This window comes from Podarcis gaigeae (assembly GCF_964106915.1).
Source record: "Podarcis gaigeae genome assembly, chromosome: 8".
Lineage (NCBI taxonomy): Eukaryota > Metazoa > Chordata > Lepidosauria > Squamata > Lacertidae > Podarcis > Podarcis gaigeae.
Window position 1 is genome coordinate 44,380,304 of NC_139684.1, and position 17,692 is coordinate 44,397,995.

The following is a 17,692-nucleotide window of genomic DNA, read 5'->3' on the forward strand; positions in this document are numbered from 1 at the left end:
CATTTTCCGAACACTCCACAGGCGCAACCCTTTGGAATCCTCAAGGCGCCACCAGTGTTTACACGCCGCTGGCCAGCAGGGGACGCTACAACGGCACGAAAGGGGTGGTAGTGGTGGTGGGCGGAGCCGAGCAGAAGGAGGCGGGAGGGAGCGTGGCGGCGCTCCGCCCTCTCTCCCAAGATGGAGCCTTCCCTCCGCCTCCCTCCTCCCGTCGTGCCCTGCGGCGGCCGGAAGCGGCAGAGGGGTCAGCGCGCGGGGGCCGTACCGGAGACCCGGGATCTGCACCGGCCTCGGCGGCGGAGGGCCTGAGGCGGACGTGGATGGCGGAGTCCGCGACGCAGCCACCGGGGGGCGCCCCGAGCCGGCACGAGAAGAGCCTGGGGCTGCTCACGACCAAGTTCGTGTCTCTGCTGCAGGAGGCCAAGGACGGCGTGCTCGACCTCAAGCTGGTGAGGAGGAGGTGGAGGAGGAGAGAGCGGGGAAAACGGGGTGCCGAGGGGATCCTGCTTCCACAACATGGCTGGGGGTGGGCTATGGCTGGCTCCCATCAGGGCAAGAAGCACTCCGACTGGGCAGACTTAGGGCTTCTTGGATCTACTTTGTTCCTCCTCCCCCCAAAAGCCCCCCCCATTCACCAGCCAGAGGCAGCTGAACACACACACACACGTGTCACTCAGGTAGTAAGAACAAGGTGCCAGGATCTGGGATGGGTTCCCTGTACCACAACGGTATTGATATCACATCCCTTTCACGCTAAGATTAGCTTTCTTCATTTCAACAACAGCCCCATTAGTGTGTTTTTGGTGGGGGGGGGGCGTTGTGTTGCTGCTATGAAAACAGTTAAGAAACCCTTACCGATAGATCCCAGTTGCTTTCTGCCCACCCGATGATATAGACAAGGGAAGGATGCAGCGTGGAGTGGCGGTGGCAGGATTTGCCTCCTGGGGCCGGATCGGGCTCACGGAAAGTAAGGATCGGGCCCTATTAGGTATCTGTTCCGACCACCTCCTTTTGTCTGGAGCTTTGGTCTGTTGCTGTGTGTCCACATTTGGGATCTCTTGACTCCATTCCATCTTCCCATGCAGGAGTGTGTGTGTGTGTGTGTGTGTTAGGAAAAATCCCAGTTAATACATTCTGCCTTGAATTGGGCTTTTCTCTCTCTCTTGGTCCTCAGACCAAATTAGCAAACCCTAGGGGCAAACTGCTTCCCCACCTGTTTGCTAGCTCTTCCTCTGACCTCCCTCACCTCATATCAAGGAAGCATGACCGTTAAGGTGCAGCATCCGCCAAATGGGGAGATAATGCTGAGTTGCATGTTGGGTATGGACTGCAGGAGTGCATGAAGGGATCTCTGCGGGTGGGGGTGTTACACTGAGCTGGTTGCATATGTATAACTTAGTCACAGGTGTAACCAGTTTGTTGCCAGTGCAGAACTCCAGCAGTTGCAGGAGCTTCTGCTTTACCGCAACAGTAGCTTCTGTGTGAAAGGGACTGCAGGTGTTTGCAACCTTGCCTGAAGTGCTTAACCTTAACTGAAATCTGCTTTTGGTTCCACTGCAATGCAGGCAGATGGGGAAACAGGCAGACGCCTCTGCAGTTCAAAACGGTTTAGGACTAAACATGGGAAATCTAGAGTAGAAAAAGTGGGCAGGAAGAAGCTTTTAATGCTATGAACCACAAACTGCTTAAACAACAACAAAAAACATTAGCATAGTGTTACTGAATCCAGATGTGGCTTCTTATGTGAACTAGGCCAGTAAGCTGCATAGCCATCTAAGGGCCTTTGGTTTGGAAGGGAACAGCAGTGGGAAGCAGCCCTGCTGGAGCCCTGTCTAAGGTGATTGATGATGGCTTTGACAGCATAGGTCTGTGTATCTTTGCACCAAAGCAAACCCCCCTCTGTTCAGGTGGTGCTTACTCCTACGGAAGTGCAAGGAGGGTTGCAGCTTGAGACTTTTCATCAAGGCAGCTCTTGTATTTTGCTAACTCCAGAGAAGCAGACATAAGAAGCTGCCTTGTTCCCCCTAGCTCAATATTATCTAAACTTTAAATTACTGGCAAAAGCTTGCTGGGATTTAAGATCAGAGGGTTGTATACAGTTAGCGCCACTCAGAGTAGATCCATTGAAATTAATGGGCATTATTAATATAGGTCCATTAATTTCAGTGGGTCTACTCTGAGTAGAACTTGTGTACAGTCCATGGTCTTTCCTATCCCTACTTGGAGATGCTAAGGATTGGACTTGACCTCTTTTTCATGCAGGGTCTGTTAGCAGCAGCATATGTCCATGGGCACTTTAAAGGAAGGCTTATTTACTATGTTAGAAGCTTTTCTGAGTCAGAGTCTATTAGAAGTATGAAATAGTCAGGTAAATGGGTGGATATGCATACCCTGAGTAAGGAGAAAACAATGTTTCTATGAAGTTGAGAAATGGAAGAGATTGTGGTAAGTGTCATAATATGCACAACACAAGTGAAAAGTGGTCAACAAAGATCAGGTACAAGAAGCAGCCTTGTGACCCACTCTTAACTAGAAGTTACTTGTGATGAATAGGCATAGCTGAATTGATAGTCTTGGTAAACACTGAAAGGGACAGTGGCTTTCTCTTCCCAGGTGGTTTATTGAGGCCAAGTTCCCTAGTGTCAAGTTTGGCAGTGAAATCTAATTTGGCAACTTCATGCCAGAGTCATCCTTTCCAACTTCTTGAAGGCTTTAAGGTCTGCTGCAGAATGTATGGGAAGAATTAGCTGGACCTGTAATCCAGATGGTTAAGCAAGATGGATACCCTGGGGAAGTTCATAAGAAAGGTGTAATGATTATATCTGTCTCTGGCTTATTCCTGGCATGTACCAATCAGTGGCTGTTAGTCATGATGGATGTGTACTACCTCCAGTATTGAAGAATTGTATCTCTCTGAATATCAGTTGCTGGGGAACAGCGTATTATCGCACTCATGGCCTCCCTGCAGGCTTCCCATGACCATCTGGCTGGCTGCTGTGAGAGCAGGATGGTGGGCTTTTGGTCTTACCCAGCAGGGTTGTTCTTATGTAGTAGACATAATGTTCTTGTGAATGACAAAGTTGCACTTATATATCTAACAAACATGAACTGTGCTGCATGTTGCTGACCATAGCTCAGTGGTAGAACACATGTTTTGTGTGCAGAAGGCTCAGAGTTCAATCGTTGGCATTTGAAGATTAAAATAAAATCTAACGGCAGGTAATGTGAGCTGCTGCCAATGAGAGCAGACAATACCAGATTACGTGGACACGTAGCGTAAGCTGCTCTTATACAACTCCCTTTGATCCATTTGTGCTCCCAGCATTGTGTGACTGAAAGACATCTGAATATTTTTATACCTGGGTGAAGTTACGAGTCCTCTTAATTTCTCTAGAACCTGCTTTCTAATAGTAAGCACTCTAATCTAGCTACCTTTTCACCTTTACCTTGAGAAAAGGGCATCTTGGTATCTACAAAATCTTTGTTAACACATCAGGCATTTGTTAACACATTGCATTTTATGCAGCAATGATATGGAGGATTTTTTATTTTTCCCCTCTGTTGCATCTTACTGCTAGATATGCTTCCAGGCATCACCTGTTTATGCATGCTATACATTTGGTGAAACTGAGGATCCAGAAAAGTCACAGAATACAACCCAGCTGCCCTGCAGCGATACTGCCTAAACAGGATATAGAGAGTTTGGTTCTTACACTGGGTACTGATAATCCACATCACTGTTCATTGATGTTCTGAACAGTGGATATATAGACCCTTTCATGTAATAAATAGGAAATCATCTTTTATATGTTACAGATTTTGGGTTTGCAATATTATTATCATGATGATGATGATATTACATTGTTCTGTTCTTCCTGCAGGGAGCCCAAGACAATTTACATGTTTCCCTTTCCCCTCTCCCATTCACAATAACTTGGCTAGATAGGATTAGGCTGAGAGAGTGACTGCTCCAAGCAAGGCTTTATGGCTGGGTGCAGATTTGGATTCCTCACCCAGTTCTGTAGCCACTACACCATGTTGTCTTTGTGTGTGGCAGTGTAGCCGAGAAAGCAATGCCACACACTTACGCTTTTCTGCCATGAAAGGTGGGATTTGTGCCCTCATCTGCCATGACATCAGGCAGTCTTTGGGGCCACTTGGAAGGAACCCCAGGATGGCAGATGGGTTGCAGCTTCTCACGCTGAACTTCTGTTTTGTTTATAAACTAACCCCCTGAAATGGAACATGTGGGAGGCAAAGAGATTTAATTGATGGTTCCTCTCCCAAACCCAAGACAGAAAAAACTGAGTCCAGGCATGTTCCTATGTATAACTGACAAAGTGGCTGGAGGTGTTATTTTTTGTTTTGTCAGCTTCTTGCTATTCTCTGAGTGGCTCAGGCCTTCATGAGCAGGGCGTGATAATGTTTTGGGTTTCCTACACAGGCAGCAGATACCTTGGCAGTGCGGCAGAAGCGGCGCATTTATGACATCACAAATGTCCTTGAGGGCATAGGGCTGATTGAGAAGAAGTCCAAGAACAGCATACAGTGGAAGTAAGTGCCCGTGAATTGGAGCAAGGATTGGTGATCCTGAAACTAGGCTCTGTTCTCAGTGATGCATGGGGGGCAGTTGCATTTGAGGAGTGTGGCACAGTCACAGCTTGCATTTGAGTAGTTGACTGTGTCCTGAGTGCAGCATTTAAGGCAGTTTTGAATAAGCTTCACCAATGGTCATGCTGTTCTCCTGTTTGCTGAGTGGTCACAAATAGCAGGGAAATAGCAGGGATTTAAGTGCCTGCTTAAACTCATCTGTTTGCATTCACTTTCCTGAGCAGTGATCCAGTTATGTTTGATGTATTAAGCAGATATACTAATTTGGGATGTGTTTTATAATTGTTTTACGAATATAAATTTATTTTATGCTGTTTGCCACCATTATATTTTTACCTTGATGTTGGCAGTGTAGCATTTATAGGTTCAAACTTATAAAAAATGTACCTCACCTAAAACCTAATGACATGATATACTATTTGGGAGTAAAAAAATGACTGACGTTTGGAGGAACTCTCTTCCAAGGGAACTGTGTTGGTGGAAGGAGATCTTTGAATATTTTATTATTATTTATTGCATTTATAGTCCACCTTTTTCTCCAAGGAGCTCAAGATGGTGCACAAGGTTTCTCCCCATTCTTCATTTAATCCCCACAACAACCCTGGGAAGTTGGTTAGGCTGAGAGGCAGTGACTGGCCCCACGTCACACAGTGAGATTCATGGCCCGGTGGCAATTTGAACCCTGGTCTCCCAGATCCTAGTCCTGCACACTAACCACTGCACCATACTGGATAGAGACATAATATCTAAAGGGCTGCCAATTCCTCTCTGGAAGGTTTGGGCTTGGAAACAAAGGGAGGAATAGTTTGTGCTCAGCGCGACTGAACAATCCTGTGGGTTTGGGGAGGTATTTTGCGGTTGCGATGGCAATGTTTCTGATAGCACATGCCCTCTAGGGAAGCTCTGCAAGAGGTGGCCTCTCTCATTTTTCTTGCTTCCAATTCTGCTTCCCTCCAGAGGAGTAGGTCCTGGCTGCAACACTCGTGAAATTGCCCACAAGCTGATAGAGCTGAAGGCAGAGATTGAGGACCTGGAGCAGCGGGAGCGGGAGCTGGAGCAGCAAAAGATGTGGGTGCAGCAAAGCATCAAAAATGTGACGGATGATGTACAAAACAGCCGATATCCTTTTGAGTGCACCATGGTCCTTTTTCCTCCTTCCCCTTCCCCCTTACACTTCGAGTTTCCAATGCTCGTTCCAAGATGATCCTTGTAGGATGGCGGAAGGAAAACATTACTTTCCGGGGCTTGAAGGCAGTGACACCGATCCTGTAGTGCTGGCACAACTCTTTAATTTCAAATCACTTGCCACCCTGTCCAGGATACAGAAATTTCAGTCTTATTGCTGGGTCAGGTCCACAGCATTGGCCAGCGAGACATCTATGGTGAGATAGTGACTGTGTGTCCGTGTGCATCTATCTGTCCCTGGATGAAATGCTAAGAATACCAAAACAGCACCAACAACTCAAGTGCCTTATCCCAGATCTCTTTTTGAGAAAATGGAAAGAATTTCTCTCTCCATATCATTCATCCCCACTCCCCTGCCATCATCGTGTTGATGTCACTTTTCTTTAATCTATCATATTCCTTTCTTGGGAGTGGTTTGTTTTGTTTTGTTCTTTTTGCAGAAATACAGCTGCAAAAGCAACAGAATCTTTTGGCTCCTTGAAACTTATTGTGTCATAAGCTTTCATGAAGTCCACTTAATGAAGTAGACTGTGGTCCACAAAGGCTCATGTGCCACAGTTCATTTGTTAAGTCTTTAAGCTGCCACAAGACTCTACTAAGGCTCCACGTGCACTACACATTTAAAGCAGTTTCATACCCCTTCTAACAGTTATGGGTTTTCCAAAAGAATCTTGGAACTGTATTTTGTAAAGGGTGCTGAGAATTATTAAGAGACCCCTTTCCCCCCTACAGAGCTATAATTTCCAGAGTGGTTCAGCAGCCAGTCCCTCTTCCCTGGGACCTCTGGGAACTGTAGCTGTGTGAGGGGAATAGGGGTTTCCTTGCAGTTCTAAGCACCCTTAGCAAACTACAGTTCCCAGGATTCTTTGGGGGGAAAGCCATAACTATTTACTGTGGTGTGAAACTACTTTATAATACAGGTGGGTGGGTGGAGCTTAAAAAGTGTTAAGTAAACGTATCGGATCCAAAATGTCCTCCTCTGCTGCTGCTTTTGTAGAGATGCACCCAGTAGGTGGGGCACATAGGACACATTCTGACCAGCATGTTCTGCAGCACCGACTGATAACTAGATCTGTTGTTCAATTGTTTCTTCCACTTCCCCTAAACGTCTTGAAGTGTTCCTTTGTCCAATGATCTCATTGTTTCTGGATCCATCTGGTTTTTTCCCTTAACGTCATGAACGTTAGCCTATGTGACTGATGAGGACCTCTGCAAATGCTTTCCAGGTGAGGATGTGGTGGTGTATCCTAGCTAGATTCCCCTCCTGTATGCCGTACCTTTTCCTTGGCATGGTGCTCTCCAGGTGTTAATAGGCTACAACTACGATCATCTCTGATCATTGACTATGCTGGTGGGTGGGGGAGCTCAGCAACGTTGGGGACCCCACTCCTTGCTCTAGGAACAAATGAACTGTGCTGGGCAAGAGTTCCAGAGTTTAGAGCCTGTTTTTCTTGGAAATGAGGCAAACCTTCCAATTCTTCACAGCTCTCAGAAAGTGCAGTAGCCCTTGTCTTACTACTCAGGCTGAATTCCATTCATGTATAGCCTGTTTTGCCATCACCTTGCTTTAGTCACTTAGGTCTACTAGCATTAGCCAGATAAATAGTGTGAATGAAATGGCCTTTTGCTCTGAAAAAATAAAAGCAGCCTTTAAAAAACAACAACACAAATATTTGCACTGCCCTTCTGTATCTGAGAACTGTCCTTTTTTCCTGCCAATGTTACTGGCCGCGTTAAAGGTTTGCAGACCAGGTAAAGCATGGGTGGGGAAGTGTTGTCCCTGCTGATGTGGCTGAACTATGACTTCCATCAACCCTGGCCATTGGCCAACCTTGTGAGGCTGATGGGAGTTGGCATCTAGCAACATCTGGAGGGCCACAGGTCTCCCATCTCTTGAGGGAAGAGGTGAAAAAGGAGGAAAGAGAGTGTGCGTCTTGGCTTGCAACTGCCCACTGCTCCATTCTGCACCTAGATCAGATTAGTAAATGCTGCGTTTGCTCTCTTGTTCCAGGTGACACACTGCTAGCCATCCGAGCCCCATCGGGTACTCAGTTAGAGGTTCCAGTCCCTGAGGTAGGTGGCACATGGATAACAAAGGAATGATCCCTGGTTGCAAAGAGGCAACGGTGGAAGTCTTATATGAAGGATCGCTAGCCTTTGGCCCTCCTGGTGGTGTTGGGCTCCTGTTGGTGCCACCGTAGCTCATGTTTTGCCTGCAGGAGGTCCCAGGTTTAATCCCGAGCATTTCCAGTTAAAGTGTGGGGAAAACCTGTGGCTGAAACCTCAAGGAGCTGGTGGCCCTTGGAATAGTCAGCAGCATCTTGCATTGCAGGTTGATGCTGGCTGCAAGTTGTGAAGGCGCTTTGATTTCACATTTTCTTGCACAACCACATTCATCTGGCACAAAACATTTTGTCAGTGGAACAAGTATCCCGCTAAGATTGTTGAGATTCCTGCATTGCAGGGGGTTAAACTAGATGCCCCCCGGAGTCCCTTCCACCTACAGTTCTATGATTCTAACTAACTTAACGCTATATTGGATACAGTCCTTTACACACATAGATGCATCACTGCGCTGGCTTGGGTGCCTTACCTTGCAGCAATCTCTCTCCCTTTCTTTAGGGCTTAAATGGTCAGAAGAAATACCAGATCCACCTGAAAAGTACAAGCGGTCCAATTGATGTCCTGCTCGTAAATAAAGACGCCTGGAGCTCTCCTCCAGTGGTACTACCTGTCCCTCCCCCGGAAGACCTCATTCAGTGTCAGCCAGTCACACTCTCTAAGGCACAGAGACCACCTGTTGCCCACTTCCAAGAAGCATCTCTTCCCAGTGGTACACACCCTTCTGCGCCCGTTCCCAACAGCACGCAGGACCAGGTCTCTGCTGTGCCGAAAGCAGCCAGCGCCACAGGTGAGTCGCAGAGGAGCTTTCCCTTCTCGGTAACCTCTCTCGAATATGACACTGAAGTCGAGTCACTTGGCCTTGCTGTCAGCCTCTTCCAGATGAAAGGCATGGGCAGGGATGGCCAGAGGCCTGCCTTCTTCAGCAGCCACCTGAGAACTTTGGAACCTGGCCTAGGCAAGGTTAGGAAGCCTCCAACGTCACTGTCCCGTTTCAAAATGGCACCCAAACTGGACTGGGGATCCTGTAGCCCTCCAGATATTGTCAGGCTGCAGCTCTCATCTTCCCTAACCATGGGCCACACTGGTGGGTGCTGATGGGAGCTGGAGTTCAGCAACATTTGGAGGGCCACAGGTTCCCCCCACATGCTGTGAAACCTTCCTATTTCATCAAACCTTAAGGGAGAATTTAAATTTTCCGAGTTTTTTTCCTTCGTATGTGTTGCCTCCTTGTGATTTTATAATTGTTTGGTTTTTGGTTTATTTGCTTTAGTGGAAATTAGTTTGAACTCTTGGAAAGTAGTATAGCCAGGCAGCTGTAAAGTACTTGGGTCTCAAACTGGAATAATATATTTACAGTGGACTGTACCAGCTTTTCCCATCATGTTTAAAAATTATAGTTGTATATAAATTATCTGACATAATTTTCAGTACATACAATTATTGTAAGCCAATAACACATACGTTCCTTTTTTCTAGTTCTGAAACAGCACATTCTTTCATATATGTAGTTACTGTATTTCTTATCCCAAATTAAGATGTGGAAAGCACATAACATCCATTCGTTGTAATCATCACTAGTCTTAAAGTATTTATTTCTTTAAACACATTATTAAATAGGCCACCATCAAAGTGGTATACACTGAGAATGAAACACAGAAACACAAGCTCAAAGAACTGTAAAATCAATTCAGCAAACTCAAACAATAAAACTATCCATACAGACTCTTAAAAACAACAGTACTATTTTATCAAATATAAAATTGATCTTCCATAAACGTCTGGCTTACACCTTGGGGTAAGATTTCCTTTTAAAAAGTCCATATTCAGTAGGCGACTAAACAGCCTCATGTTAGGTGCCTGGCTCGTAATTGGTTCAGGAGAACTGGAGCTACAATACTTCCTACACATTCAGAAACCCAATCAAGTATTGACAGCTGTTTTCTCTACTATTCCATTGTTGGGAGAGAGGAAAAAATAAGTCCACCACACTCCCAAGTTTCCCTTCTACACATCCTTCCTTCCTTAAACTTTATATTGTACCTGTACTAACATACTCCATATATCAGGGATGGAAAACCTGTGGCCCTCCAAAAGAGGAGTTGTTGGACACAGCCACAGCCAGCATGCCCGATAGTACTACAAAAACACCTGAAAGGCCACAGGTTATCCATATATGGCTTACATACCAGTTTAACAATCTGCCTCCTGCAAGTGCATCAGAAAAGGGCAAGTTTTTTCTGTGGCAGGTCTGCCTGAGACAAATATTTGCTTTGCCTTGTGCATTTGTTTGTGTGTATGTGTGTTCTCTCTCGAGGATTAAATTGCGGTCTACCACTCCTCACCCCTGGAATGTGTGTTGAATTGTTAAGGCAGTGGCTTGGGGGGTTTTTTTGTCTAAAATTCTAACCTCGCACCTAACTTTGATAACTGTTTACAGGTTGACTCTTTGGGAAAGCTGTATCTTCCCAGTTAGGTTTTAATAAAAAGTATAGCTGTTTTGTTTTTTAAAAAGTTGCATAATAGGTTGTTACTGTGGTAAGAACTTACTTCTACACCACCTTGCTCTCAGCCAGGCGAGGGTAAATAAAACACGGAACCAAGGAAATAATTCAAGTCCAGCACCCAGTTAGGAAGTCAGCATTTAGTGTAGCAATAAGACAGAGCTCAACTTAAGTGGTTGTTCTCTAGCTGAACCACTAGTTAAGAAATCACCTGCCACTAAGAGAATTAGAACAAGGGTTTTATACACACAGGACACAAAAGAGTCATAAAACATCTAAACGTTCTTAAAACATCAACATCCTTCTACATACATCAGAAAAAGTTACAGGTCACGAGAAGCAAAACACGCATGGCTCCATACCGGTACCTTGACCCCCACAATCAGCTTGGGGTGCCCCAAGAGTGCCCAGGCCATATGGTCTCAAATGTAGCATTTCTATCACTGTTCCCCTGGCAAGCAGCCCTTCATCAGGTTGTTGACATTCCTTCCTTTATCTCACTTTCCTTGGGGAAGCTTCAAGGATAGCTGATTTTACATTCTGGTCCTAACTCATGATAGATTTAGAATAACATCCTGGAGGGCCATTTGTGCCACTTTCAGGGTCAGATAGAAAAGGAATGCAGCATGGGAGTCATAAAATGCAAACACAGAGAATCAAGTCTAATACATGCTAGCCAAAGCTTCAATACAATTAATATTGGAATGTTTTAAAAATCTACACCCTGAGCCTCTAATTCTTACATCATTGCGATACTGTTCATGTTGGCTAAGTTGTATCTGGCCTGTAGTGCATCTGTCTGGAGAATGGCAGATGGTGTAACAGAAAGCTTTTGGATATATGAAAATTCATCCCCTTCATGTGGGAAAAGGCATGTTGAGGAGAAAAGTTCTAATCAATGACCTATGAAGGCTAGTAACTTTTCTGTGGCATATTTATAAGGCTTAGGGGGTGCCTGCGGGCATTTAATGCAACACCGTACTGCCCTGGAGTTTGGTGGATGAGTGTCATGTCCTATTCAGTGTGCTATCCATGAAATGTTGCAAAATTGTCGCCATCTATGTCTTACACCTTTGCAGATAGTGGTGTCTCAACGGCAGAATCGAGAAGCAGCGGGGAGCTGGACCCACTTGCCCCCTCAACAGCACCAGCCAGCCCACCTGCTGGGCTGGACACGCAGCCCCTCCAATCCTCCGCCTTGCTGGACAGCAGCTCCATCCTGCCCAGTCCCTCCACCTCCTTTGAGCCAATCAAGCCAGACCCCACAGAAAGTGAGAATTCTTTGGTTGCTGCCTTTTGGGTTGGGGGTTCCTGTGTTCCCAAATGGGCATGGCGCCAAGTCCCTCTTTTTCCAGAAACTGGAGCAGCTTTGTAATGGTTGCTATGGTTAAAAGTCTGCCGTGGAACAATGTTTGTGTTCCTGTGGTTTGTTTTGGGTTTTTTTGAATAGCAAAGCATCTGCTTTGCCATGTGCAACAAGGGTGGAGAACTGGAAGTGGTCAGTAGATTGGCCTTACCTCCCCCTGTCACAGGCCACTTTTGCAAGGTGGGTGGAGCTCCTCACCTTTCAATCAGCTGATGCCACAAGTCTCTCTTTGGGGGCATGCAGTGCATATTAAAGAAAACCCCAGCGTAATGCTGTATTGGAGAGGGCAATGAAATGGGATTTCTAAAATACCAGTAGGCAGGGTTGTAGGCAGGATATTTATGTCAGTTTTTGTACTTTTTTCATGTTCGTGGCTTCCTACAAGGAATCCTAGGATCTTTAGTTGTGTGGGAATGAGTGTTTCCAGACATTACTAGCTACTCTCAGAACTACAGTTCCCATGATTCTTTGAGGCCCAGTTCACAGACAAGGCTCAACTGGAGTAGTTGCGAAAGGCAAATGGGAAGCATCAGCTTTCTGGCTGAAGCTAACTTGCAGTTCCTGCATCCAGCAAAGACAAACTGTGGCTGGTTTAAAATATTGTTTATTTAAATGAGCAAAGCCCTAGCTTCTGATCCTGGCTTTTACTGTACAAATAAAACCATAGCTTAAATTAACCATTGTTCCTGGGTTGGAAGTAGCAACATACTCTGGATAAGTAAGATCTGGTGCTTCTGAGCCCCTCATCCTGGTGTGTGTTGCAGGAGATCATGAGCCTGAGGCTTGAGCAGATGGATTTGCATAGGGAGCCCTTTGCTTCCAAACTGAGCCCTCTTTAAGACTACAGTGTAGATGTACCATCAAGCTTCACAACCATCTATAGAGGAACTGTCTAGCAACAGTGGGCTTCCGCCAAATATTATGGCAGGCGTCGGTGGTGGTGGGGACTCAATGTGAACAGAGGTTACCAAACAGGTGAGAGCACCCTGTATAGGTTACCACACTTTGAACATTATTGGAGCAGCATGGAAACCAGAGCCGTCTCTTCTGTTTTTCAGTACCGGAACTTCCCAAAGAGCTTTCGGAGATGTTTGATCCAACAAGAGGTGCGTTGCTTCAGCAGAACCTTATTTGTTTCACTTTTCTGGGGCAACGTGAGGGATCTTTGAACCTGCTTGATCTCACATTTTCTCCCATGTTTCTAGAGGCCCTTACTATACAGTGGTACCTCGGGTTAAGTACTTAATTCATTCCAGAGGTCCGTACTTAACCTGAAACTGTTCTTAACCTGAAGCACCACTTTAGCTAATGGGGCCTTCTGCTGCCGCTTCACTGAAACACGATTTCTGTTTTCATTCTGAAGCAAAGTTCTTAACCTGAAGCACTATTTCTGGGTTAGTGGAGTCTGTAACCTGAAGTGTATGTAACCTGAAGCATATGTAACCCGAGGTACCACTGTACTCAGTTTGGAGAAAGCAAATATCATGGCAGAGTGGCCCTCTGCTGGATACATGTGAAATAACAGCTAGCTCAGGGATACTCATGCTGTGGTGGTGACACTGCCCTTGCTGTGAAACTAGGGTGCCTGTGGCTATTGCTTTATCTTGTACAGTATTACTTGTTGCATTGCAAGCCGGCATCTGTTAATAAGCAGTTCCTTTAGGCCTCATTGATCTGTTTGGGTTATCTGGAATGTAACACTTCTCCCTGGGCGTCCAACACTTACCTCAAGAATAATGGGAATTGAAGATCTGTAGGGGTAAACTACAGTTCCCAGGATTCTTTGGGAGGAAAGTCATGTGTTGACTGTATGATAAATACACAGTTGGGGTGTGCAACTGAGTGCTTCTGTTTACAGTTAACATCCAGGTAGTTAACATCCATCAAAGCCAAAGCTGGCTTCTTTATCATGGGAGTGTATTCGAAACTGACATACCTGAGCCTTTGTTTGAAATGATACAGAATATTCTCCTGTAGAATCCCAAAGCAGAGTGTGTGGTTGTAATGCAACTCTTTCTTCGCACAGAATGCATGAATTCTGAGCTGCTTGAAGAACTAATGTCATCTGATGGTAAGGATTAAGCCTTTTGCTATTTCCCAGTTTTGGGGTGGAGATGGGTTTGGGTAAGGCTAGAAAGTTAGGGTATAGGAAATTGAGGTGGTCCAGTTGAACTGTAAGCAAATGGTAAAGCTCAGCTGAACTGTAATCAACTGAGTAGGCTAATGCACACTGGTCTTGAACTAACACAGGTGTGTGTGGGGGGTCTTTATTTACAAGCAGGACATCATTTGGACCCCTTGTACTCCTGATGTTGCTGAATTACAACTCCCATCATCACTGGCCATTGGCCTTGCTTACTGGGGCTGATGGGAGTTGTAGTACAACAACATCTAGAGGGCCAAAGGTTCTCCATATCTGGACTAACTGGTTAGGATCCACAAGCTAAGTGGCTAGGATCCACAAGAAGTGACCTAAAGTTGCACTTCTTATTTTTGTTTTAACTGTCCCCTCCAGCATATGTTTATCTTTGCTGCCCCCTTTTTGAAAAACAGCAACACACATGTTGGTTCTGTAGTAATTTAATTGCCATGGTTGTTCCGCCATCCCCCAAAATCCGGGGATTTGTAGATGGGTGAAGATACTAAGCACTTCCTGTTGTGGGTCCTTAACTCCTCCAGTTGCTCTTCTTTCCCCACCCTGCAACTACACTTCCTCAGAGAGAAGGAGTAAATGTGGCATTGGTATATCTGCAGTTTATTTGTGTGCACTAAAAGAGGCATAGAAGAGCAAAGGAGCTTATAGGTTCTAGAGTTAAGGCAGGGTCCCGTGTTTGAAGGTTGGGTTTAATGGTGAGTCCTGAGGGTCAAGCTACGAGTTGACATGGGCAATCTGTTCCTTGGGTCTCCTAAGACCTTCTACTTTTGGTAAAGCATGCAGGGCAGGGAGGCATGTGGGTCGGGTGTTACAGCATGTGGGAGGGGCCTCACCCTGGTTTTTGTTGCCAAAGGGCCAGCATACAGGTACAGTGAGCCAGACACAGCCTGACTGTACTCCTTTCCCTTCAACAGTATTTGCTCCTTTGCTCCGTCTCTCCCCGCCTCCTGGTGACCACGACTACATCTACAACCTGGATGAGAGCGAAGGGGTGTGCGACCTTTTCGATGTGCCTATCCTCAACCTCTGACTCCTGGCATATGGATGGACTTTAGGATATGTGTTTTTTAAAAAACAAACAAACCAGTCTTTGGAAAAACCTGGTGTTTTTTTGGATTCCTTTTCTGCTATTGTGCTTGAGTGACACACTTGGCTGCTCTGGTCTTGACTGAAGATCAACAGGGATGGACTTGCGGACCAAGCAGCAGCAGGAGCAGCAGCTCCCTTTCCTGGCTTTTCTTCTTCCTTTCCCATGTTGCACAAGGCAGTCCCCTGGTTTCCCTCTTGCTCCATTTTTGGCTGTCCTTTCACTAGATCCGAGGCCTCCTTCCCAGCGGCCTGCAGTCAATTCTTCCTGAACAGCAGAAGAGCTTCCTTGGGTCTGCAAGCCTGGCTTGGCTCCCCTACACTCCTGGTGGCACTTTCTGGAAAGAATAGGAGGGCTGAACAACAGGGGCAGGGGAGGCTCGTGCTGTCTTGTCTTTATAGCTTGTCTCTATGTATTTCAGAGGTGCTCATTTCCTTTTCTCTCTCTGGCAACTGCACACTTTGACACAAGGAACGAGGGGGAGAGGGGGAAGCGACGCCTCGTCAACCCTGCCTTGGATCCATTTTATGTATGGAAGGTGCTCAGAAGCTTCTTCCCGGGTTTCAGCCGCTTCTGTTTCACTTTGAGAGCACGACGATCACCCAGGTTTCTTGCAAGCCGAAACATGTCCAGTTCTTCTCCTTTAGCCGTGTAGAGGTGCCAGTTTTGCACAGTCACTTTTCCTCCAAAGAGTCAGGATGGAGAAACAAATTGCCCCCTCCCCAACAGCCAAGTTGTTTAGGGGTGGGGAAGCTTGGCTGGGATTGCCTGCAATGCAAGGCCCTGAGCTCGACAGTGAGAGCCCAAGATGGAGGGGCTTGGATTGAGGGAAGGGGCCAAGTCTGGGTGATTTATTTCAATATCCTTGGTCAATGCTGAAGGTGGGCTTTTTTTTAGTTCATTCGAGCTACTGCATTTTTCCCTTTCCAAATTGCTGGTTTCATTTGGATGCCCGCCCGTGCAGCTTACCTTCTCTCCCAGAGTCTGTATGCGACACATCTTCCCCACCTTCCAACACTGAGTATTGCTCACCTCCCCACCTGCACCCGTGAGGATCTGGGTTGATGAACCTCCTCCTATGACTCCTTTGCACTTCCCGACCTCTTTCCCGTAACCGCAGTGTTGCTCTCCAGTCTGCAGTTGTGCCAGCCCCTAACTCACGCTCCCTGGCCCATAACCTTTGCACAGTTCTTGGCCGCAGGCACTGAATATGAAGGTGGTGCTGCCTTGCACCCTAACCTTAAAAACTGCTGCTTGGGTGAAGAGTTTGATTTCAGTGGGATTTAGACCTGCAGCCCTAAGCACACTCACCACTAAGCCGCCCATATTAAATCAGGGAATGTTTGTGTTGTCATGTGGTAGCTTTTGGCCAGCAAGAGCTAGTTTAAGCTGGCTGCCCTGTCCTGCTTCCTAAGAGTGGCCACAAGGGTGTAAGTGGTGCAGCCGATACTTCCCTCTGTATGGAATATATAGCCCTACAATTCATCGGCATCCTTTCCAGAGTGGAAACTTGTTAATACCCTGCTTCCAGATGCTTAGTGTTTAGAGAAGCCTCTGGTGTCCTGTTTAGCAGGGATGGGCAACGTGGTGTCCTCCAGATGTTGTACTCCAACTCCCATCAGCTCCAGCCCACATGGTCAGGGAGCTTTGGGAGTTCTAGTCTAGCCACACCATGTGCTTAGGCACTTGTGAGGACACCTTCCTGGCCTGCATGTCTCTGTTTCCAGAGCAGTTCCTGCATTGCACAGATGCTCTAGGAAGCCCAGAGGTGTGTCGCATTTCTTCCTCCCCAATAGACTCACAGGCTTCTCGGTGTCTTTCGGAGGGATCTGTTTAGCAGCTGAACTGTCACTTCCCTTTGCTATAAATTTCTTGCCTTCTCTTTAGATGACGTCCTGGAAAAGATACCTAAAGAAAATGTACAATGGGAAGGGGGGTGGAAATGAACTTTGATTCATATATAAAGATTATTTTTATACTTTTTGCAGCAAGAGACTTGCCTGTAATATTTGTACAGTTTTTGTTTTTTTGAGTGAATAAACAAAACCTTTCCAAAGCTGTTTCCTGTCAGCATTTTGGGACAAGCCATTTCATGTCCTTTGCAGCCAGGCTGATGCTGTGAGGCAATCGTATTGCAAGGCAGAGTTTAAAGAAATTCTAATGCTAAAGAAGGATTTCCATTGCATGGAGCGTCTGGAAAAGAAGCAACAACTGCCTCTTTTGGTTTCTTTTTCAAATAGTCCCATCCAGTCTCAAATTAGGCTCTAAATAAGGTGTGGCTAATATTTGCCCCTCCAGATGTTGGATTACACCTCCCATCAACTCTGGTCATCAGCCATGCTCTCTGGAGCTCATGAGAGGTGAAGCCTATTAGCATCTGAGGGCACCATGCTGGCTCTGGTTGCATCTGTCAATCTAGGCAGTCAAACTGCTGGAAGGTTGCAGTGCCTTCTGTGGCTGTAGAGACTGATACAGGAGAGATGTTTAGTTGCAGCTGGGGCAGATGAAGGCCTCTGGTTGTGCTGCTGCTGCAGATGCACCGTGGCGTTTCTTCTCTCTGCGCTCCTCCCAGCAGCCATTCCTCCTCCGGTCACTGCTATGGATGCACTGCTATGGATGATGGTCTCCAGGTGCTGCAGTTGCCTGCATCATGGGGTTGGGGT

General features: G+C 46.3%; 1 protein-coding gene across 3 annotated transcripts; it reads left to right on the plus strand.

Moving 5' to 3' along the window:
• Positions 1–106: 106 nt before the first annotated feature.
• E2F4 (E2F transcription factor 4) lies at positions 107–17,085 on the plus strand. 3 transcript variants are annotated; one of them, XM_083751203.1, is made up of 10 exons: positions 107–449; positions 4,445–4,554; positions 5,569–5,730; positions 6,979–7,022; positions 7,808–7,869; positions 8,419–8,707; positions 11,501–11,692; positions 12,846–12,893; positions 13,814–13,858; positions 14,857–17,085. In XM_083751203.1, the coding sequence occupies exons 1-10, from the start codon at positions 321–323 to the stop codon at positions 14,970–14,972; spliced, it is 1,197 nt and encodes a 398-aa protein (XP_083607329.1). In that variant the 5' UTR covers positions 107–320; the 3' UTR covers positions 14,973–17,085. The 3 variants fall into 3 exon arrangements, with proteins under 3 accessions (XP_083607329.1, XP_083607330.1, XP_083607328.1); XM_083751204.1 differs by lacking the exon at positions 6,979–7,022 and having other exon boundaries at positions 5,569–5,742; positions 7,779–7,869; XM_083751202.1 differs by lacking the exons at positions 13,814–13,858; positions 14,857–17,085 and adding an exon at positions 13,253–13,384 and having other exon boundaries at positions 12,846–13,011.
• The last annotated feature ends 607 nt before the right edge of the window (positions 17,086–17,692 follow it).

Bases quoted from the DNA above. Each gene is read 5' to 3' on its own strand.
- E2F4 (XM_083751202.1), top strand. From the start codon at position 321: ATGGCGGAGTCCGCGACGCAGCCACCGGGGGGCGCCCCGAGCCGGCAC. The intron at 5,731-6,978 runs ATATCCTTTTGA...AACGTCATGAAC, and splicing joins GATGATGTACAAAACAGCCG to GTTAGCCTATGTGACTGATG. The intron at 7,870-8,418 runs GTAGGTGGCACA...CCCTTTCTTTAG, and splicing joins TAGAGGTTCCAGTCCCTGAG to GGCTTAAATGGTCAGAAGAA.